At 40.4% G+C, this 24,434-nt stretch overlaps 1 protein-coding gene across 1 annotated transcript in view; it reads left to right on the top strand.

Moving 5' to 3' along the window:
- b4galt2 (UDP-Gal:betaGlcNAc beta 1,4- galactosyltransferase, polypeptide 2) overlaps positions 1 to 24,434 on the top strand; it is a 130,365-nt gene that overhangs the window by 92,490 nt on the left and 13,441 nt on the right. Inside the window, exons 5-6 of the mRNA XM_046408497.1 lie at positions 10,963 to 11,150; positions 15,936 to 16,058. Coding sequence (XP_046264453.1) covers positions 10,963 to 11,150; positions 15,936 to 16,058 — 311 coding nt within the window. The remainder of the gene's footprint in view (positions 1 to 10,962; positions 11,151 to 15,935; positions 16,059 to 24,434) is intronic.

Genomic DNA, 24,434 nt, shown 5'->3' with positions numbered 1-24,434 from the left:
AAATGAATCATGATATCATCATCATCATCACATCTCTGTGTCTTAGCCCACACGCTGAGAGAAAGTTTCTGTATTCTTCCAACAACATTGCAGAATAAGTCATTCTTCATTTGTCTGAACTCAAACTCAAACACACTCTAAACACCCACACCGGCCAAGAAATATCTCAAAGTGATAGGGAAATTGGAGAAGGCTGTGTCATTATTAGGTCGAGGCAGATGGTGTCCCATATTGGTCCTGAAGGGAAATGGGGAAGGATGAGTCATCTGACTGTATCGAGCCGTAGGTCTGAGGGACATGCAGCGTGTCGTGCTGCCTTCGTGTGCTTGTTCCTGTCTGAATAAAGAGGTGAAAACAGGAGATGGAAAACTTTAGTCTGCAGCAGGAGAGAAATAAAAATACATGATATCAGAGTGCTGGAGGCTATGTGTTTGGGTGCCTCATCATACAATAAGATGGACTTTGTGTGTTTGGTTGTTTGTTTGTTTTTTTAAATAAATAAATTAGCCTCTCACGTGCTTCTCATTTCTTCATCAATCACAAAGGTGATAAAGGATAAAATAGGGCTTTGTTTATCTTGAGGGAACATTTTGAGCAGCAGTTGCAGTCCAAAGTAGTGAAAAATATTAAAATGTAATGTTTTATACAGATATAAAAACACTGATAAACCAAAATCCAAAATCTATACAAGGCAGAAAATATAAACATGGCTGCATGTTACATGAATATAGTACTTGAATATTAGCAGGTCATTGACAACACAAAGTTTCACGTGACTGACTGATGATGCTGAACAGGTGGTGAGTCAAGCATTGAGCATTGAACAAAAAGATTTTATGAATTTTATTTTATATGACATGTTTGGAAACTTAATATAGTTTTATTTTCTGTTTTTTAGCGAGTGAGTACATACTAGTGGTTGCCACATCTTGCCTGCGTTCCCTTTATGGATTTGTGATTTGTAATTTTTATCTGAACATTTCATTGACTGCTGTAAGCTCGGGGTTAGAAACGAGTCGGTCCCGCTCGGAGCCTGATGTCAAACACACCAACAGAGGTGGTTTGGAGGAATATACTGTACATTTCTGCTGGGAGTGTTAGAGTTAGGGTGTACTTGTTTACGCCCTTGATGCTGGAGAGGTTAGATGTGATGAGGCACGCTATGGCTGTGAGGCCCGAGAGAGAACGGGAGACAGTGAGAGACTCCTCTCCCTCTGGAGAGAGCCCCTCTTTAGGGTTTTTAACTGCATCGCTGTTGTTTTTGCTACAACCAGAGCCCCATATGTCTGTGAGAACAGGTCTGGCACAGCAGGTCAAAGCAACAAGCCACAGCGACCATCTGGCTGCATATTTGTCAAAATGTCAGGTGGGTTTGAATCTCTGCCCTTCACCTCCCTGCCTTTCTCCTTCACCAAGCCAGTCTACGCATGTCAGGTGGCAGTAAACCATGTGTGTGTGTGTGTGTGTGTGTTGTCTGTATGAGTCTGCATATTCGCTGAGTGACACATGCCGGCCAGCTCCTACAGGGCAGCCCTAACCTTTGCTGTCATTTCTCTTGGCAGCCACTCTGTCATTATCATCATCATCATCTCTCTCTCTCTCACCGTCATCCTTTATTTCTGTCTGTCTGTCTATTGTTCTGTCTGTTTTTCTTTCTGTTTCTGACCCTCACCCTCTTTGGATTATGCTGTCACACTGATATATTCAGTTCGGTGCTGGTCACTTGTTTTTCTTCTCTCTCTCTCTCTCTCTCTCTCTCTCTCTCTCTCTCTCTTTCTCTCTCTCTGACTGACTGAAGCTGTCATGTCAGGCTGCTGCTAACTGGTCCAACACAGTACAGTATTCTCTGTGTATCCTTTACTGCATGTGTATCTGCTACATGCTATAGTCCAAGTCCAAGTTCGCAGCCTGTCCTCTCACTGACATTCGGATGCCATTATTTTCATAAGGCCACTTATTATTATTTCTACTGCAGATCCCATTAGCAAGATAACATAACTACCAAGTAGTCAGGCTGAAGTATTGGTAATGCTGCATAAAATAGCATCTGGAGTATTGAGTACTGAGTACTGAGTATCGGAGTATTTACATTTACTGTAGTGTAATAAATGTAGCATGCTATTCATTGAGAATTAAAATAAGCACATGTGATTGTCTGTTGTTGGCTAATCTACCAAATTAATTATCTGACATGTCAAAGGACGTCATAACATTTTTGCATAAATCATATAAAAGTCCAGTATAGCTGATAAGCAGTCCACTGCTGCAGTGCTTGTTAATTAATGACATCAGCAAATTAAAGCATATCCAGCAATGCCCACAGTTGGGTCAGTTGGTCTTTTTGTGAAATGAAAATGAAAAAGTATAATAGATCCTCGCGTGTCCTTTAAGTGAGGAACAGCCATGTTTGACTTTTCCTTTGTTCAACATTTTCACAGCCTTAAAATGTCTTGCAGTGTTGAAGCACTCACACTTAATTATGTAGCATGTTGAAACAACTGTATTTGTACTGTATTCATAATCAGACTGACATTTATTGTAAGTGCATTTAGTTTATCTCTTTTGGTTTGAGTCATCCCTATGAATTCGGGCGGCACAGTAAATCGTACTGTATGCTGAGATTTTAATTTCCAGTGTTATTTCAGCTTTGGTCTCTTGAGACTATTTGGCCTTTCCAGTGAACCTTTTGGATCTGTAAAAACCTTTAATTAGGAATAAAACCATTACATTTGCTGCTTGTGGAAGTGTATGATATTGAGGGTAAAGTAATTGTAATTTTCCTCCCTCCTTTTGCCTTTCATATTAAATGTTAATATGTACTTTTTCCAGTACTTTTAACTCAGACTGAACTCTCCTCACAATAACTGAGAAATAATAAAGAATGACGAACTCTTTTTTATTTCCATATGGACATCTCAGTGCAGGTCCCTGCAATAAAGCAAAAGTTGCAGTACTGTCTCTATTGGAGATCTGTCCTGTACTTATTTACTCACAACAAATTACTTGCTTCATTGTTTTAGCACAGCAGAGTAGCATATCATCACCGGCTGTTATGTTTATGTTGCCCTGATCTGCCTCAATCAACTACACTGAGCAGGAAAATGGTAATTGAATTGCCCGTTGTGGCCCGGCCTTCCGCTTTATTTGGGAGCTCCTCTCTGTCCAGGCTGCCAGAAAGTCATTACAGCAAATTAGTTATTCTGGCCTCACGCCAACTCTGTCACACTCTTCCTTCCTCACTCTTTGTGGTCTGTGCCAAGCTCTCATAAAGCAGGAAATGCGCTGCTGCGATTATGATTGAAGGCTGTAAGGTTATGAATTAGATATACATAGCCTGGCGTGTGTTTGTGTTTATGTGTGTTTTGTGTGCATGGTTGACTGCAGTGTCTAATCAAGCTTTGATGAGCCTCCTGTTTCCCAGGTGGCAGTGAAATGAAGGAATCATCATCTTTTATTAAGGACGCATGGCCGAGTACATTTAGTCACAAATGCTCACACAGGCTCTGATGAACTCAACAGCTCTCGTTCCCCTTTTCTCATTCGTGTGCTTTTCGTAGACCACTTGACCACTACTTTAGTTAGATTTATAAAATTTCCAAAGTCAGCTGTGACAGATTTACCCCTCAAAATTCTGTCAAAGTAGTCCAAAGTTGCCTCTTGTTTTTAGTTATTTTAATTTATTTTACTTCTTGCATTTGCATTATTGAGTTCAGTTTCCCTGATAACCCTCTCAGTATGTTATTATTCCATTGGTCTGAGAGAAAACTAGACTTCTGCTCCACCTCTTGGCTCTGTTTTGGTCAACTATAGGTAATTTCAGAGAGAGGAAGTTCCTGTTGGCTTTACAAAACAAGTGTGTAAGCAGGTTGAGGGCCGTGGTGCTCGTACCCACGAGTGGCAAAGCAGCAGGATGACAAACATGAGACATTAACTTTTGAGGGGCTGCACTGGTGTGTGTTTTTTATCACCAGATTGATATGTCACATGATGGGAACACGTTAGAGTTAGGCTTTCATGGATGATAGATGCACTCTCCCACTCAAAGTTTTAGCATCTTCTGAGTACACGATCTGAGTACATATGGTGACTAAAATCGACACCTAGAAGCTTGTGGGTAACACACACACACACACGAACACAGGAGGCCACGCACACACTTACACACATTCAACTGAATTCCTGTTACGTGAGAAAAGGTGAAATCTTGCTGCCTCCCTCATGGTCTTTCTTTCCTTGCACTGATTGATCGACTGATAGCATGAGTGACCCCACCTCTATCTAACTGCAGGAGGCTGATAAATCCTGTCTCACATTAACACACACACACACACACAGTGTGGTGACACTCTCTGTGTGTGTTCATTCAGGCCAGTTCACAGACTGGGCCACATTGTGAATGTGTGTGTACAGTGACCAGAGACAAGAGACAGGTCTATGTTGGTCTTCGTCACACGCACATGCTCACACACACTCACAGAGGGAGCAGCAACGGATTTATCTGGTGATACTCAGATATGGCTGATAGGGTTAATTGGTTTTCGGAGGGCATGAAGAAAGAGAGAGACTGACGCTGACCAGATTACTGCAGACACACCAGGGAAGCACTGCCAGAGACAGAAAGAGCAAGAAGCATGAGAGGCGCTCGGAGAAAATAAATGTAAGTGATGACACGAGAGCAGGAAGTGCAGGGACGAGGGGAGGTGGAAGAAGATTTACCTCCTATCTTGGGAGTCGATGAGAAGTCATGCAGTCGAATGAAGTGGCGAGGATGAAAGATGTGAGTGAAGTTAAAAAAATAAAAACAAGAATGGTTGCATCATTTCTCTCTTTGCCTTGTTATCTCCTGAGGCCTTTTACAGTAATTGTCCCACCTCTTAATTTGGCACCACAGTTTCCTTCCATACTGACTTGAGTTTGGATGTGAAGGATTCGGAGATTTGACTGAAAGCAAGATAAAGCTAGAAAGTGCAAAGTCATGGGCAAATGGACTTTTGTTAGATCACACACGTCCAAAAGCCCTCTTGTTGCATCTCAATCAAGGATTGTCAAGGTGTAAACAACACTACAGAGATAAAATGACTCCCCAACAGCCTCTTAGAACTGAAGAACCCTTTTGGCAGAGAAACAAATCATCTTCAAGGATCTGAGAGGTCTAATTCACCTCGACTTGAACTAGACCTTGAGCTAGAGGACCAGACGAAGTTTCATTGCTTAGACTTATCATGAATGATTTTGCGAGAGCATCAGTATGATTTTTTAACAACTTTCTTTGTTGAAATGGGCCTAGCAGTGAGAATGGTTAAAGGGCTCAGATTTATGTTGTTATTTCCCTGAGCATCCAGACACTATAAATACAATTTACACATCTTTGCTTTGCTGTGAAAGTGTCTCAACGCTTTCCATCACATTCGACAGGTGTGTGCAGAGGGATTTCGAACACTCGGGAAACCCTTTTGAAAAAGTTTCAAGAGCACATTGAGCCTTGCAGGTAGCTGAGATATCGGCATCATGAATATTTCAGAAGAACTCTGAAAATCTGATAGCGGTTGTTTTTACAGTCAGTTTTATCTTCGGGCTTGTTGAGATGGTTAATTATCGACTTCACTGAAGTTGATAACCAGCTCCAGATGGTCCGAATCTCATTTCCAAATCCCACGTTTCCTTCAGCCTTGCCCTGCCTCACACACACACACTGTTGAACACATTACAGGGATCTGCCAACAGCCACAACAGGACACATTACAGCCACAGCTTCCTGCTCTCGGTCATTGAGCTGCTTCAGTGGAGCAACTGGACACCTTGATGGCAGATGATGAGTGCTCTCCATTCAATTACCCCACCCATATTTTCCCAGGCAGCCAGTGATTCACCCCAGTGGTTTTCCAACCAGAGATCTTCTCTCCCAGCTGCTGTCTGCACTCAGTCCCAGTCATCAGCTGCCCGTGATGTGTTGTGTATCAGACTTGTGTGCTGGTGCGAAAGTTTATCTGCAGTCTTGTATATCTACAGCATCATTTTCAACCCAACCAAGATGTAGTTTTTGCAGAAAATTCACAGATAAAACCCAGTGTTACACTACCTGCCCAGCACTGAAAGGCAGACGTACAAAGTTAGCAGCTAGCTGGTGAATATAGCAACACACAGAGCCAGTTATTACCCTTTGGTGGAGACCAAACAAGATTGAAAAGGAAAGTGAAGATTGTACTTCAGAGTCCTCAAACAGAATGAATGATGATATTTCTCTGTCTGTGGGATATGTAAAAAGGCAACTGTTTATCACCACTTTCACAATTTCATCTTAAGTATACTGCAGCAATATGTTGGTGTTGTTTACAGTGTGTTTCACTGCCTCCAAGTAGCCAAAAAGAAGTAAAGGAGGCATGTGCTGCTCTGGCTGTTGTTATACTTCAGTTCAACAGCTCACTATGGTTACCTTTGGATATGAAAAGTAAATAAAAACAATCAATGTGACATTACCAACAGGCGACTATTGTTTCCCAGAATCACAGCAAAATAATAATAATTTAAAAACATCAATAATAATAATAATAAAATACAGTCAACGATGGTCTGTGCAGCTTACTAAATTAAGGATTGAGGTGTGAATGATTTCAAACATGCAACAAGTTTAAAGTCTGTCTCAGGATCGCGTTGTCCACATTTTTTGATGATATTTTCGCCAGATATCTGTGAGCTTGAAGAAGCAGAGAAATATTGAAACCATATTTGTGACACACACACTTGTCAAGTACTTGTTACACTTGTCACAGTAAACTCACTTCTACCAGGATGTGACCACATTCACATGCATATGCACACTGTATTACATACAGTCTGATCACAAATTAATGGAGCAGAAATGTCCTTGAAAGTTAAAAGATTCCTGTGAAATTGCAAATGAAAATCGCCCTCTGCTAAATTGGAGTACCCTTTCTGGATTTTACCCTGTCAACATGTAATTTGTTGATTTGTCAAATATTCACACTTGAGTGGTCTTACTGTCCCCTGTGAGCCTCAGTAGGCAAATTGGGGCTGAGCCGTTATTTTGAAGTTTTTGTAAAATGGAGCCAGCAGCAGGGCAAAATACAGAGTCTACAGAAAACACTGCATCAACAAAATAAAACATCCAATACTGAAAACACTCAACAATGGAGCGGTGGGAGATGGACTGGTTTCAATACAGAGGAAGACTGCCGCATGGCTTCTTGCTAGTTTATGTTGCGTGTTTAACATGTACACAATACAAATTTAGTATATCCAATTCAATTCAAATAGTAAAATATAAGATACAGCAAGGAATCTGATCAAGGTGTCACAAATAAATACGACAGCCCACACAAGCCTGTAAACCAAAATATCTATCATTCCCACTGCCTCTGTAACCCCACAGTACTTACCCGGTCTGTCCAATATAATGAGTGTTGCTCTACATCACACCCTGATAGTGATGTGAAGTCACTTATGGCAGGAAGTGATTAGGAATGATGTAGAGCGCCATAAAATTGAGATACTGGAAGGTTCACACACACAGATGTCTTATTAAAATAATAAACACAAAGGAGCACAAAAATAGTTTTGGTTTTTGTAAAGATATATTTACTCATCTGCAGGGAGATACACAGTAAAGACTCTCATTCTGTCTCCTGCACTCCCTGACTCTTTGTTCCTGTCTTTCATTTCTCATTCTGTCTCTCAACACAAAAACACATGCAGTATTTTAAAAAAAATTCGAACAAGTTTCTGTATTGATTGTCGCTTGCAGCAAATAAAAAGAGCGCCTTTTTTTTTGCAGACATACCGTAGTTGCTGTTAAAGTATAATACTGATGATGTTATGGCCAAAAGCGCTCAGACTAAATGAAAACTTTTTTTAAGGTAAAGTTAAATAAAGTGAAAACATTCTTAAACTTCTCACTTAAGCAAACTGAAAGTATGTCATAAAATCAGAAATATTTGAGATGGAATTTGAAGCATTCAAAGTTTTTTGCAAAGGTTTTCCTGTTTGTTGGAGGCACGTCCACTATTTGATTTGTGTTTAGGTGTAATATTCCTCGGAGCACCAAGGTTGTAGGTCGAGGCAGTATGAAAGTCACTGCATTATGATATAAAGTATTGGTAAAGGCTAAATGTACACGTCATAATAGTTCAGTCCAATTAGCCCAATCAGTAGCAGCTTAAGTGTATTACTTAAGCTGCTATACAGATTAAGAGTTTTGATTAATGTCATTTTTCCATCAAAACTCAACCGTTTATCTGCAGTACATGTTTTGTCCCAGGTCCCACAAATCACTGAATATTGTAGTACTTTCAGATTTTACTTTTTTTCTTCTGAAATATCAGCTACTGATCTTACTTTCCTTATTTTCTGAGCTGACATCGGTCACATTTTGATCTTCTCCCCTCGTATGGTGTTGTTCCAATCTATCGAACCGACTGCTGTTTAAAAACAGACAGAAGACCGCGATAGCTGATATTTGGAGCCCCAGTGGATTTGTGACAATAGATTTTTTTGTTACCTGCACAGGGGATTACGCTCTCAAATCTCAGGTATTAGTGGGCTTACAGGGGGGATTACGCATTGTTCTTGATTCACGGTTGGTTCTAAAAGATAATGCACCAGTATGGTAGCAAGTGCAACTCGGAAAAACATGAAGTGTATCCTGAATAGAACTAAGGAGGGGCAGCAGATCCATTAATCATCCTGGAGATTTTCCGTGCTGTTATAGGTGGATGGTTTTCCCTCATGGCCAAGGTATACATGACTGCAGAAAACTTGAACAGTGGTTCATTGTTCTGCTTCATGCTGTAGATGAGACATTCATCCAACAGTAAAGTACTTTCTTATGATGTGAGGGATGCAGCTTGGCACTGGGACCCCCGTCTCATTTACATAAACAAATGTAATCTTGTCAAGTGGGGCCTCTCACATTTTAGAGATTTTGCATCGGGACTTAACAGGACTCCATTCGTCACATTTACATGAAAGTCGACATTACAGTCATGATCACTCAGAGAGCTAATTTTCTAGTGTAAATACAGTAGATTTTCTTTTGGAGTTTGCTGTGCATTGACGATATGTAACCGTAATTGAATGTTTTTGTTATTGTGTTATGTAAACAACTACCCCCATCCCGCATTATCTTACAAAACACCACAAGACCATTTAATCCAACACACAACACGTCAAAAAGACCTCAAATAAAGAACAGTTTGAATAAATTTGATAATTTTCAGGTGTCAGACATTAATGCTGAAATTATCTTTCTAAATTGCACATTTTCAGGAACTGCTGGATGATTAATAGTTTTCATGCCATTTTTGCTATTTAAAGTCCTTTTCTTTCACTCCTTTTGGGTTGCATCATATGTTCTTCCTGTGTACATTAGGTTTTAATTCATCAAATAAAATGATGCACATATTAATTATCAACTGTGTTTTGGTTTCCTTGCAAATAGAACAGTTCTTACGTTGACATGTGATAAGCAAGTACTTTCATTATCAACTAATCTGTCATTTATTGTCTTGTTTAACTGATAAATTGTTTGGTCCCACAAAAATATCCATCAAGCATGCAGCAAAAAAAAAGAAAAGAAGCAAACCTTCACATTAGTTGAACTGAAACAAGGTCATTTTTACCATTTTTGCTTATTGAGTGACTAATAGTGACTAATTTATAATCGAAACACTTGTGCTAATGCAAAAGTTTTACTTCAGTTCCACTATCTGTTCAGTCTTTTTGTGACTAAACTCAGTCTTTTTTTTTTTTTTTAAATCTTCCACAGCTTTTTCTCACAATCACCCAAAAAGGGTTTTAGTTGAAGCTACAATGCCAAGATTGCACTTGCACTTGCTCAGGGACATGAGGCCATTTGTACTTAAATAAATGGAGGAGTTGTACAGTAAGTGAATAAAAGTGTTTTCTTAGGGGAAATCGTCTTGATGATTCTGACCTACAAAGGGTTCAAATTTTTATCTCCTCCTGGACGGCACATTTCCATCTCTATCCACCTCCTGGGCCTTTTCACTGCACATGTCATGAAAAGTAGAATAAATTCAGAGATTGTACAAAGAGGATGGACTGTCACTCTGCATCAGAAAAGTGTCTACCAAAGAGTAACTTGCTTACTGACCTCCGTGCAGCTCGACAAGGACTCAGATTTTACCAAGCCAAGCTGTTGCACAAGGGCTCTGCGGAAAGAGATATGCAGTACCTCGTACATTACTGAATTTATAACTGTCACATATATTAACCTCGACTATCGTACACCACTGTGATGCTTGGCAAGAATGCATTTATCTTAGTCGAAAGTGTTGAACCTGGGCCATGCGGAGTCAGAAAAATCTGATGTATTTCACCGCAGCAGCAGCAGCTGCCTCTCTTGGGGTCAATACACACATCAGTTCAGAGATAAATAAAGACCAGCACTACAGACACTAAATAATGATGTTCAATGATGCTCAGCCCGAGTATCTTTTCAAAGCTGCCGCCATTCTGAACCCATTTGCGTGTTGCCACTTAATGCATCGTCATGGCAGTTGAAGTTAACTACATTCGAGCCGCCATTCGAGCTAATACAAAAGACATAACAAGCTGTGGTAGAATTAACCTGATCCCTGATCAGTTTAACCATTTACTGCTCTGTATGGATGAGATGTGATCTAGTTCTGAAAACATTTCAAATGAGAGATAGGCTATGTAGTAGGAAAAAACAGTGTGATTTGAATTTTGTGATCAGAGGCTTTCTTTTTTCTTCCCAAATGTATTGAGTGAACAACGTGCAGGTTTGTTTTGATCTGATAACTCTGCTCCAGTGTGATATCTCATGGTAGTGAAGGTCATATATTTAACCTTTAACATCATCCTGCTTTGTGCTTCAGACGACTACACTTTCTTTTTCCAGGTGATGCCCTCCTCATCTATATTTAAACCACGAAATAATAATCCCTGAATGTTTTCTTGCAGTTGGGTGAGGACACATTCAACCGAGCCAAGTTGCTGAACGTTGGCTACACGGAGGCTTTGAAGGACGCAGAGTACGACTGCTTTATCTTTAGCGACGTGGACCTGATTCCAATGGACGACCGCAACCTCTACCACTGCTACGATCAGCCGAGACACTTCGCCATCGCCATGGACAAGTTTGGCTTTAGGTGAGTGATGCGTTTTCAGTTTGCCATTTGATTTCAGCTCTGACGATGGAGCACGGTCCCTAACTTTTCAGTTCAGTTCTGCTTTTCATTTGCCCTTTAAGCCTTAAATGCTTAGGAACACTTCACCTCAGCCTATTTGAATGCAAGATGGGTAATTGTGTTTGCCAAAGTCTAATTTCTAATTTTTGTTTGAGCTTATCCCTTTTGTAAAATGTAGATATGCAAAATTGAATTATGCAATTGGCCGTCTAGCAAAAAATAAATAAAAGAAGAGATGGTCTACAGCCTTTGTTATGACAGACAATTCACAGTATTTAATTTGACAAAATCTCATTATACTTTGAAATCCTTGTCTAAAGCCTAAATTAGCATGAAAATATGCCACAGTTCAGTGCTGCCAATTTTTTATTTGGTCATACTTCTGTTGTCCTAACAAGAGCACATGATAGAAAGCGTGACTAACAAGTCTAGGCTACAGCTTGTGAAAAGACCCTCATTAACTCTGAAGACTGTGTTCGAATACCGGACCCGCCTGTGTAGAGCACGTTGCTGATCTGCCTACTGCAGCTACTGTTTCTGCAACATGAATGAGCTGTACAAGGAGCCCAGTTGTTCAGTGTTTTGCATAATTCATATTGGCGGGGCCACTGTTTCTGTTAAGTTCACTAATTAAAATCAGTAAAAACACTACTTTCCATCACGAGCCTCATGGTGAGAACACACAGTACACGTGGAGTAAAAATAATATAAACATTAGAACTGAGACGATTATTAGTTTGTCTACTGAGTGATGGAAAAATATTATGCAAACAGTTTAATAATCATTTAGACAAAAATGCCAGGCCTTCTCTGCTTTAAGCCTCTCAATTGTTAGGATTTGCAGCTTCTCTTCATTTTATGTGGTAGAAAACTGAATGGATTTTTGGTTTTTAGAGGTTTTTTTGATGTATATACCAAACAATTAATCAGTCTAGAAAATAATCTTAGCATTAATTAAAAATTAAAAATAATTTATAGTCCTGCCCCAATATAAATAATATATTCAGTAAATATAAAGAGTAAAAACATAAGTATACATATAATTTAAAGTCAGAAATATGAACTAAATAGAGTGTTGTCACTGGATAAAAATAGCCTTCATTCTTCTGTGGAGATTTGTTCACAGCAGTAGGTGTACAGAAACAGAAAAAAACAAAACAAATGTAAAACTGGAAAATAAAAATAAAAGAGTAATCAACAGTCAATCAAAAGAAAAACAACTTTATAATAATCAAGAAACCTCAGACTTCTCTGAGTGAGGCAAAATGATGAAGGAAACCTGAATAAGAAAATATGGTGAAAGAAACCCTCAGCAGAGACGTAAGCCTGCAGTGGCTGACTGGGAGAAAGAGAAAGTCTCATCAGGTCAAATCTTGAGCTTGTTATCAAAAAGCCGTGTGGCCAGTGGAGCTCTGAATGGTTGGGTCCTTTTCTAGCCGTGTCTTTTTGCATAATGACACCACACCTGCCTTTAATTCTCTAAAAGCATCGGAAGCATTGATTAATGATCTAAACATGGCCAGTCAATGTGACCTACCCATCCAAGAGCTGTCGGTCCACAAGAGTTATCCTATTGAAAACCCTCAGGGGCTCCAGCAGGTCCCTGACATAATGCGCAATAAGCTAATGCTATCTGGCAACAAATACTATACCAGGTGGTGAGCAAGGTTGTAGCTAACAATTCTTATTAGTAATGAATCACCAGGTTTTTTGGGGTTTTTTTTGTTTTTTGCTGCTAGAAAATGAATGGAAAAGGATAATAAAAGTGGAGTCTGGCGGTTTGAGTGAGTCTAAGGTCACAAAATTGATTGTAGTTAATTGCTGATGCAAAAGTCTGATCATCGTAGAAAATTGGCCCTCGAGGTCAGCGAGTTCTTTTTCCTTTTTTCGCTTGGTCCCTCCAGCTTCCTAATGAAAAGGAAAAGAAATGACAGCAAGGGAAACAACTGAATCAAATGACATTTGATTTAGGCATCATAATGCTGACTTGGAAAAGACAGTACATATTCTATGTTTAATCTGAGCCATTTTGAGGAAGACAACCTTGGCTGCTCTCAGGTGTAAAAGCACTGGAGGTTTTGATAAATGGTGAAAACATTGCCAGTGAAAGTCAGGTCACTTTAAGTGTTACTCCATTGCCTTAGCACCTCACAACACCTACCAGGTCTCTGAGCGGAAAGGGTCACACTGAACATCTTCTTCACAGCATCTTTCTTTCCAATACATTCCACAAAGAAATTAGAGTCTCTCAAAGGACCGTATGCAGTGTATTAAATTATATTACCGTTACACTGTACAAAATGTTTAAGCACTTATCCCGTGGCACGGTTACGAGTGTCCTGCAGCCCACTTGCACATTTATGAAGAGTGCATTTATGCTTGGTCATGATCTAATCCTGGCGTTCGTGTTTTTCGGTGACCTTCATGTTCTCAGCTTTCTCATGAAGGTTCATGTAAGTTGATAGAAAGAGGTTGGTTGAAAAAATACGTTTTCGGTGCTGTTAAAGTTACAGTCTTGCGATATTTCAACCAAAGTCCTTATTCGGCAAAAGAGTCCACTTATTGTTACCTAAGGTCACTTAATGAGCTGCCACAGGTGTTTGTTTATCAAACATCTCCAGCTTTCTGACTCTTAATAAATTATATTGTAGAACAACAATTGTATATTTTCTGTCCTTAAGTTGATGTCATAACATTATTGGCAAATTTCTGTCATGTCCTCTACTGTACCTCAGTCCGGTTTGAGAATTAGTATTTGATGATAATGTTACTCTTTTCCCAGGAAATAACCAGACCGACACGAAGTCTATAGAGTCAGTTTGGTTTGGTTTATTCTCCTTCCAAGAAAAACATGCAAACAGTTTTCGCTCTCTTGCTCTGTTTCACTCTTCTAGCGTGTGTCCATTTTAAGCATACACACACACACACGCACGCACACACTCCTGACCATATTGTTGCTGGGAGAACTTGTGCAGAAACATACGGTCTCATTAGTTTCTGCTTGTCATCTTGCAGCAGAGAGCTGTCATACGTTTGACAACGCACACTGTACAGAATATACACACATGTACACACACACACACAGACAGACAGAAACGCATATGCATCACCCTCTGGTTAGACCCCAGGCGCCTGTCATGACACTTGCCAATGACGTCTGTCCCACTCCACTAGTCTCACGACTTTTAGGAAAAAGTCTGCCAAACCCTCCCCTCAAACACACACACACACACACACACACACACACACACACATACACACACAGTATGAACATGAACAGGACACAGACCCTCATCCGTTATTTTATTGTCTTGCTCTTTCTATCCACCTTCCATTAAATCCATTTTTTTCATTCTTTCTTCCATTTTTTTTTCTATTTCACTTCCCATTTTTCTTCATCGTCTCTCCGCTTGTCTTCTTTCCCCTTTTCTTCTGAGCTCTAATTTCTAATAGTCGTGTGCTTTTTTTTTCATCATTCCTGAGTGACAGGATTCATGCTGGGACTATTAAATCAAATTTAGCGTTATTTGGCGTTTCCATTGTAATGGCCAGTGCTGCACGTGGTAAACTTGTCATTACAGCTAAAATGGTAACTTGGCTTATAAGGAATGATGTTTGTTCAGTTGTTTATAAGCACCAGAAGGCCTACAGTATGCAGAAACACTAAGGCCCCTCTTTATACCCGGTCATTTCATGTGTCTTGAGTGGATTATATATGGATATGGATTATCCACTTGTTATGAAAAGGCACCCACAAATTATCCACTTAAAAACACATCCAAGACAAGACGCATTAGCAAAAGATCTGATTTCCGAAAACACTTAATGATGTTATTCAAATGCAAATTCTTTTCTCTCTACAAGCCGCAAAATAGAACTCCTCCTAGTGCACTTCATGTGGTAGAAAGTGTCCATGACTGAAGTGAATCGGGGACGGTTTCATATTCACAAGTGCTGAGAACATACACAGGAACAGTCTTCCACTACCTAAGAAACGATTATTATTATTCTTATTAGTATTATTGTTACTATTGGTATCAACTATGATCTAAGTGGGTTGCCATGTTTGATGCCACATCATGAACTGGGGTTTGAGAAAATGTTCCTGTCTTACTGTATGCTAATGCTAAAATATTTAAATACATTTCTAGCCAAAAGAAAGGCTTGACAGTAATGTTACATAATTGGCTAACATACATATGTAGCTTGTGTTGTCAGTGTATGAACAAATTAAAGCTTACCTGGATAAAAACATGAATTCTTTTAATCCTTTGGAGATCGAGGTGGTTGCGGTGCACTTCAGCCTCTTGTGGCTGAAATGAGTACTACAACAGCAAACACATAAAATATGTCTTTCACCTACAAAACCTTTTTTCCCCCTTATTTCACCTGTCCTTAGGTCATGGGGAAAACAATTTAGATCAGACTGGGAACACCAGATTATTTTTTGTTCTCTTTTTGCCTCTCAGGGCTTCCATAAATATCACTTTGTGCCATAAAGAAATACAGCAGATTTTCTCAGCAACTGAGTCCTTTGACACAGACAGAAACATGCAGTGGAGCAGAGAACTGAAGCTGTCAGTCATTTTACTGTATGAGGGGTATTGTTTCTTTAGACAGTTAGTGTTTGTTTTGTAATACCAGTAATATGTTCATTTATAATGCTATATGCTTTGTCCTCAGCTGCCCTCTCACTGCTTTTCCCTCCCTAATGTATCCCCTCTCTTCCTGTCTCCACTCCCGCAGGCTGCCGTATGCAGGATACTTTGGAGGAGTGTCAGGCCTCAGTAAAAAACAGTTTCTGAAGATCAATGGCTTCCCCAACGAGTACTGGGGCTGGGGAGGGGAGGACGACGACATCTACAACAGGTAAACACCGAAGGACATGGCATGCTGGCTCTGATTTGATCCTCTCTGACAGATTTCTTTTTCATTTGCAAAATGACTTTACTTTGCAATGAGTGTCGCCGATGAAAAAAAAAAAGAAAAACTAATACAGCATCTGTTAGGGTTATGTTCGATAGTCTGTTTGGAATAAAGTCCTTGTGAGAGCACATGCCCACAGTCACACACATTCACGTGCATGCAAATATGCCCATCATTTCAGTGTCAAGTGGATATTGTAGCAGTAAAATGTGATGAAATCAAGTCGCTCAGCTGAAAGTGACCCCGAAGTTCTTCATGGAGTGGGTGATTTATTGTAATTGTTCAGAGAAGGAGAGCGATTAGCAAACAAATTAAGCTTTTCAAGCACTTCAGTCAGCTTTTAATGACTTGCTGAAGTTCAATACTCGCACTACTGTGGAAGTGATCTGATCAAATCCAGAAGAAGAATATGCATTTGACGGGGAGACAGAAAGATGACTTAAGACGGCTAAATGCATTGAACCACTTACAAGGCCATTAGTTTGATTTATGCTCTACTCAGATGGCTGCTTGGACTGAAAATTGTTTAATTACATGTTACCTCCATCCACCACGTCAACAAACTGAAAACGTCTCCTTCATATTGCTCAAATAGAAAATTTAAGGTGCCGTAAAGATTTTCTCGAGAAAATAAATTGCCGGCTGTAGTGTTGAATTAGCTTCAAAAGAAATGTTATTTTAGTCACATAAGCAGATACATTTGCATGCAAAGAATTGGTCTCCAGTACACTTATTCTAAATACGGTCACAGCTACACAGGCTCACACAGCAGGACAGTTGTTCACAGACAAAGCACGACCTCCATCGTTATTGTATCTCTGTTTTTTCTTTTTCTGTGTCCTGCTGTCACTCTTATACTGTGAAGCTTATTTTTCTCCTTTCAGTGTAATAGCATTAGAAGAGGAAACTGAAAATAGAGCATTTGAAAATTGGTGTTTTTGAGAATGGACTGTGTCAGTCAACACAGCATTCAGGAGATTACAGTTGTTTGTCACCGTCTGGCAAGATGTGATAAAAGAGATCTGTGTGTGGTTTATTGAATAATCGTGTCGTGTGTGTTCGGGTGTTTACGTCTGTGTTCGTATGCATTTAAGAACCTAAGGATGACATATAAAGTTAAAACTTTTCGCTTTTTTTTTTTTTTACTGGATGATACCTGGAGCAGATTAAATTGTTAAGACATTGACTTTTGCAATTCAGATTTACCTCAGTGCAACGTGTCCATACCTGCACTCGAAAGGCCTCACTGGGAATTTCATCCTTAGATGTAAGATGTAAATCTCAAGGAAGACACTTTTCATTTGACATGTAAACAGCTAAATTTTAATATTTATTTAGATAACAAAATGCAAAATGTAAACAAAATGACTTCTTGTTGAGATACTTTTAGCCCAGTAAAAAAATCTGGATATTATTCCCTCATTCTGTATTTATTGTAATTATTTAATGTAATTTTGCAGCAGTGGACCCTCTGGTCACATGTGGCAGTTACAGGATAATGGTTAATTGAATTTCCCTTCATTTCCCAAGACTGTCAGGGGTCAGTTGTTTTAATGATATCAGTGGGGTGTACTGATGGCACAGAGGTTTAATATTCGATCAGTATAATAGCTTTAGTGCAGTATGTACCTGGACCGAGTCCATCCGGGACCATCTTCCTCTCTCCCTCATTGACTGTCAGCTCTTAGCGATATACCAGAGGCTTTCAAACTGTCATATGCATAATTTAGATGCAACGTTACGTACACATTTCTATTATTTTATCTCTGAAGTCAGTCGCAAATGAATGTCCATAATTCAGCTCAGACATCATAGAAAAAAGGTGCTCCACCTAACTTCAAAATATAAATCTCTGAAGTCGTGGCAATATTATTGTTTACTTCTCCCAAAGTACCGTGGGAACTTCCAAAACATCATCATCGCCATCGCCGTAGCACAGTGAGGTGACCATACATCTCGCTCTGCAGTGGGTGTGTAGTCGGTCCTCTCTTCTATGGTTTTCTCTGCTTGTTGTTTATTATTAACTGAGGCTGTAAAAAATCCCAACTTCAATCTTATAATGAATTAATGAAAAAAAAAAACAAAAACAAAAAAAACAGACAACGCTGAGCATGAAGGTTTTGTCCTTCTTTCCTCCAAGGCTCACACCCCCCTTCCTACCATCCACCTTCAGTTTTTCAGGGTTGGCTTGTTTTTAAGCCTTTCATGGAGCAATCAAAGGGGAAATGCCCTTGAAAACACACTTGGACAAGCTGTTGCAAAGTGACGATGCGTGCATGTAGCTGAGGCTGCTGAGGCAGACAAAATAGTCTCCCACTTGCTTTTCTCATGTAAAATATTGTAAACGAAAAGTGAATTTTTGTGGATTTTTAGATTCAGGCTGAAACATTTGAACAACGCTGTGCAGAAAATACAGGTAGAGCTGTAATGGTGCTCTTCGCATGTTCTTCCTCCTTTCAATACAGAAATACTTGCTCTTAATTTCTTTTTGAAATTCAATGTATCATTCTGATGAGCCCTGATGCAGAAGTATTTGTAACAGTGAAAGCCGTGGTGGTTCAGTGGGGAGGACGCCGCCTCCAGCCGAGTGAAGCAACAGCCTAGTCGACTCAGTCCCTCAGTACTCAGTAAACGACTGGAGGAGGAGGAGGAGGAGGGTGCAGGGATGGAGAGATAAAAGAACAGCAGTACAGATCAGAGCATGTGGTGTCTGTGAAATCCTCACCCTGGATTTTCTATTTATTTATTTATTTGTCCTTAAAAGGTAGCAGAGTTCACAGGTTTGAAACGTGTAAACAGCTGATGCGTCCATCAGCCCGGTGTCCACTCGAAGTGTCCTTGAACACAATGCTGAACCTCCATCTGCTTGTTCTTTGAAAGATGGAAAGAGAAGCATCATCAACCAAACAGCTAGATTGCTCTTATGCTCTCTTCTTCAGTACTCCTCCCTCACTCTGTTCTCCTCTGGCCCTCTAACTCCCCATGTCTCTTTTCCTCTCTTCCTCTCATGCTTCCCTCCAGCAATTTCCTTTTTTATGCTGGTTTTGGTGCTCCAGACCATGGCACGGCCACTGCTTGAAATGGGTCCTGCTAGTATAATGCCAGCCCAGGGGAACTCGCTGTCCCTACTGTCCCTACTGCTCAGCCCGTGACGGAGAGGACACATGCATACATACATACATACAGGACTGCCAGTGCCACTTGCCCCTTCCCACCCTTGTATGAAAAAGTTGGTGGATATTACAGAGAGAGAGAGAGAGAGAGAGAGAGGCTTTCTTTCTCGCCATCCTCTCACCCTCTCTGAACATGCATCAGTAGCCTTGGGCAAAGACTGTACTTGTCCCCCGGGCTTCCATGGCAGACCAGCCTTCAACACACTCTCTCCCTCTCTCTTCATCCGGTGCTCCCTCTCCTTACCCCTTCCTCCCTCTAAACCTCCCAGCGGTGGCTTTCGGCAGAGCCTGAGCCGGCATCATGCACACATGCAGCCACAGCAGCACGAGGACTGCACGTGATTCTGTGAAGCCGTGAAGCCATGGCAGGGCATTTTGAGCGTAACACATCGAGAACGCCAAGCCCTTGATAAGTGCAGTCACACTTCATGTTGTGGGAGTCACAACACCTCAGGTCAGGTCAAGACTGTCAAGGGTTTTAAATCACATGTTAAGATCCTTTTTTTTTTCTTTTTTGTCAATGCTCTTCCTCATTGTGTTTAATCCTTTGGTTCTTATTTGTCTTCATTTCATCAAACATATTCCTTTTCCTTTTTTCTCTGATGTGTTTTGTTTCTCTTGTCATTTCCTTGACAATAGTGAAGCACTACACATTGACTGCTTTACACTTCTACTAAGCAGTAAAAGAATTCACGCAGGAGTAATAAAAATGTATTAATGATGCATTAAACTCATAAAACATAATGGTACATCTTCCACTTTTATTGACAAACAGTACTGGTGGTGGTCCTGGTTCTGGTGCTACAACGCAGGTTCCAGAAAATACTGGGACGCTGTGTAAAATGTGAATAAAAACAAAAGTTTGTTTGGATCTTGCCATCAGACGTAAGACTTTTGAAGCATGAAGACTGGGCTCCTCACTGGCTCATCATTATTTTGAAATCACAGTGTTTGGTTCAAAGGCTCAGAGGCAGCAGGCCTGTTTGCCTGTTTGGAGTTCCAGTTCCCAAGACTACTGACCAAGTCAAAAGCCTAGGAGTCATTATTGACGCTGACCTGAATTTTTATTCACACATCAGCAGTATCTCCAAAATAACCCTCCATCCTCTCAGAGATATCTTAAGAAAAATCAATGCTCTCTTTCTCAGTCAGATTCTGAAAGCGTGTGCAAGTCTTTGTTGCCAGCAGAGTAGATTACATGACGTCCTTTTAAATGTTTCTATGCCTCCATGCCAGCGATACCTCTGGACATTATGGCATTAAGAGTTTTTTGCCCGTTGGTCCCATTCTGGCGAGCTCGATATCTCAGGAATGCCTTGGGGAAATTTCTTCAAATTTGTCACAAACTTTCACTTAAACTTAAGGATGAGCTGATAAGTGTTTGTGGGTCAAAGTTCAAAGGTCACTGTGACTTGACAGAACGCATTTTTAACCATGATGAAGTGATGACATTTCTATCAGCTCAGAAAAATTCAGCTATCAGCATATTTACTAAAACCAAAGAAATTAAAGATTTGATCATACCACTGTAATACGCAAACATCTCCACTAGCTGCCTGTTGATGACAAGGCAGGTTGGACTATTGATTTGATTTGCTCCTGGTCCATGAAGGACTTGTTGGTTTGGCAACAGAATATAAATCTTATATATATTGTCTGGTCACTTGGTTGCAATGTGCAGTCAGACAACAAATGCCTCAAATAAGACACACTGTTGCTTTAAGAAATACACATTTTGTGTGATGTTTAATTTGGAGGACTTACTGTCAGCTAATTACTGTATTGTGCTAGGTACAGCAATACACAGGGTGTTGAGTGTATTCAAAAAGTTTTCTATAACCCCACCATTTTGACACAAACATCTCGCAGTGTGTTTATATGTAATTGACGCCAATTTTGTATCCTCTAAAGTTAAATTTGGTTTGAGTGCAGGCTCTGAGGCTCTGTTGGACCCTTAAACTATTACTATTACTATTACACATTGTACACTGTGTAACCTATCCGAAATGCTCATGTCTACTGCACGTGACCTTCTGAGTAAAGGTGAGATCATAGAAGTGTCATAGAAAAAGGAAAGATGCCCCTGAAGAAAATGAGAAGCAGTCGCAGGGAGATGAGTAGCGGGGGAGGGGGGAGGGGGAGAGAAATGAAGCATTGAGCAGAAGGTATGGTCGGGCAGAACAGCCACAGTCAGCAGCTACTGGTGCAGGAAATCCACATGCAAGGAGGAAGTGGAGCAGAAACTGACCAGAACTCATCTTACTCACCATTTGAGTTGCTGAAAAAAATCCCCTGCCTTTGTTTCCAAGCTAAATCTTCATAATGTGGATGTCGGACCAAAGGCAGATGGGTTACTTTACGGGTTACGTCTTTTAAACTATGCTGAATTGTATTATCATATTAAAACTTTTCTGCCCCTTGGTAGTGAAATATATTTACCTGCCACAGATTCATACTTTTCTTATATTCTTTCAGATGGCCTACAGTGTCATTTCACAGTCCTACTTTTAGAATAAAGTGTTCAATTTGCATATGAAGACAACAAGCCATTTAAAAGGTTTTCTCTCAGGCAGCACCTGCATGTGTTCCTACTTAGATTTAAGAAAAAAATAAATAAAAAATAATCTCCTGCTCACACCCACACACCTTCACTTTTCTGTTTCATTCTCTGTGCTGTGCATCCTCCAGTCCTCCACACACTACCATCATCACCACCCACTCTTCCTCCTCCTCCTCCTCCTCCTCTTCCCATCTCATTTCTGCCAGCAGAGGGAACTGAGGCAGGACATCAGACTTAACTCCCAGTTCTCCTCCACTCCATTGCTCTAATGCAATTAACTCCACTGGTGGGAGCAGAAGAGGAGACCTGGAGAAATTCCTGATTAATCCAATCAAATAGTGAAAGTGTGTGTGTGTGTGTGTGTGTGTGTGTGTGTCCAGACCAATGTCCAAACTGACTAACACACACACACACACACACACACACACACACACACAAAGTGCACCAGGTTGCAAAGGAAAGTTGTCATGGTACATCATATTATTATTATTGGAAGATATTTTTCTGAGGGGAGAGAAATGCTGGACAGTCTACTCCACTTCTCAGGGCTTTTCAAACAGACAAGGTGCCTCTGTTAATTTAATGAGACTATAATCTTTAATGGATTCAGTCCAGGAGTCCAACTGTAGCAGTGTTTATATAGAGAGCTTTTTATTCCACTGATGACCAGAGCAAAGAGAGCAAAGGAAGAGCAAAATGGCCTTATATGAAGCTATAAGCCTTCCCTCCTGACAAATACACTGCATTTCCTGTCACTGCCTCACACACATGCATTTGTTTTAGACTGAGATGCTGGTGCTCTAGTGTGATATGTAGTGCCAGTGGATGTTGTGTATTAAACTTCTGGGAGGACTTTTTGACTTTTGGTCATGGCAGAAAGATAGAAGAAGTTCTTTTGGCTGTTCTGTTCTCCGTCTGCTAGTCTGCCTGCTTTCAAATAGTGGCCGCATGAAATGACTTCCTGACTACACTGGAAGAAAATTTGTGATGACTGAACCGGCTCTGGTGAAAAGATTTGGCGAGCATTTATTATAAGTGGTGTGGATAAGCACTTAGCCTGTTAGTTAAGGAGACTATAATATTTAATGGGTTCACTGCAGGAGTCTCACTGTAGCTGCGTTTATATGCTGCCTTTTAATCTAATAATGACCAGAGCAACAGCTGAGGCAGGATAAAATGGCCTTATGTAAAGCAGTGTGAAATGTTGGGTAATCAAACTTGGCAAAAAAATAAAATAAAATCAGAGGCAGTTGCTTTCATCTTGACACAATCATGTAATCCTGACCCAGTCTCTGAAGAACAAAGTGGACTACTTCTGTCTATCCGTTCCCAGTGGTTTTTGCTTGATTCTCCAAAATGAAAAAAAAAAGAAAAGGAAAGAAAAGGATTGAGAAAATGCTTAAAGGTCCCACATGGTGGGGGATTTTACAGCAGCCACCCACCTGCTGTGTTTTGGCCGAGGGGTCTGTCGAATGTGTCAGCTCCAGATTATATACATCACACGACTTTCCGTGCTGCAGCTCCACTGTATCCTCACTGTCCTTTCCCTTACATAATATTCACACTATACTGTCACACCGTGTTACTGCCTACTGCCTGTCAGAGTAGTGAGAAATAATGACTGCTCTGCACTGTGTGTGTGTGTGTCTGTGTTGGGGCTCCAGCTGAAGTTTTGTGTCGGTCCAAGGACACAGTTGTGTCAACAAGGATGAGGAGAGGCCAGTTGATTAATTCCAACACAGTTCATTACAACCCACACATATGCAGACACAAATACACACACACACACACACACACAAACACGCAACTAGGCAACACACAGCTGAAGTGGATGTTGCTGTTTCCTTGAAACCAAGCAAACCCTTTTAGATGGAACAACACTGAGCTCGAGTTATCAAACAATGTGTGAATGTGCATATGCATAATAACAGCTTTGTGTGTGTGTGTATGTGTGTGTGTGTTTTCCTTTTGCGAACAAAAATCTTTGACCGGCATTTAATCATCATGCTGAGTTTCATACTGACAGATGATGAGATGGAGCGACAGCCCACCCTCTGCGAGTGTTTTATGAGATTTTCAAAGAGGATTTTTGAAGGCAGGCAGGGAAGTTATCAGGCAGCGATACAACAAAGTCGCAAAAGATGCAGATTTAAAGGAAGCTCCGGTAATAAATTGCACAAACAAACACACTCTGATGTGTGTTTGAGACACCAGTAAACTGCTTCCAGTTTCTCTGAGGATTATTTACTTGATTACCAGCATTTGACAACAATGAAGATGTTTGAAGATTCTAGTTGGCCGTCACGTCGGGCTATTTGAAGTGGGCTCACAGGCTTGAAACTACTTCCAATCATTTTACTATGCAACAGATTATGAATGCGGCGTATTCCTTTATCTGTATGTTTGTATTAGTGGTCTGAGTCGTCATGACACCCATTTCTGCCGTGACTTAATTTGCAGCACAAGTTGGATTCAAACACGGTGGCTCAGTCGGTGCGTGTGTTCCTGTTTGTTTTTGTGTTTGACTTAATGATATAAACCTGCATTCATTTATTTGTTTAAGCCTCTCGGGAGCAACATAACGAG

Source organism: Scatophagus argus, chromosome 13, assembly GCF_020382885.2.
Source record: "Scatophagus argus isolate fScaArg1 chromosome 13, fScaArg1.pri, whole genome shotgun sequence".
In the NCBI taxonomy this organism is placed as follows: Eukaryota; Metazoa; Chordata; class Actinopteri; family Scatophagidae; genus Scatophagus; species Scatophagus argus.
The sequence above is the reverse complement of the archived record's forward strand: the minus strand, read 5'-3'. Positions and strand labels throughout refer to the sequence as shown.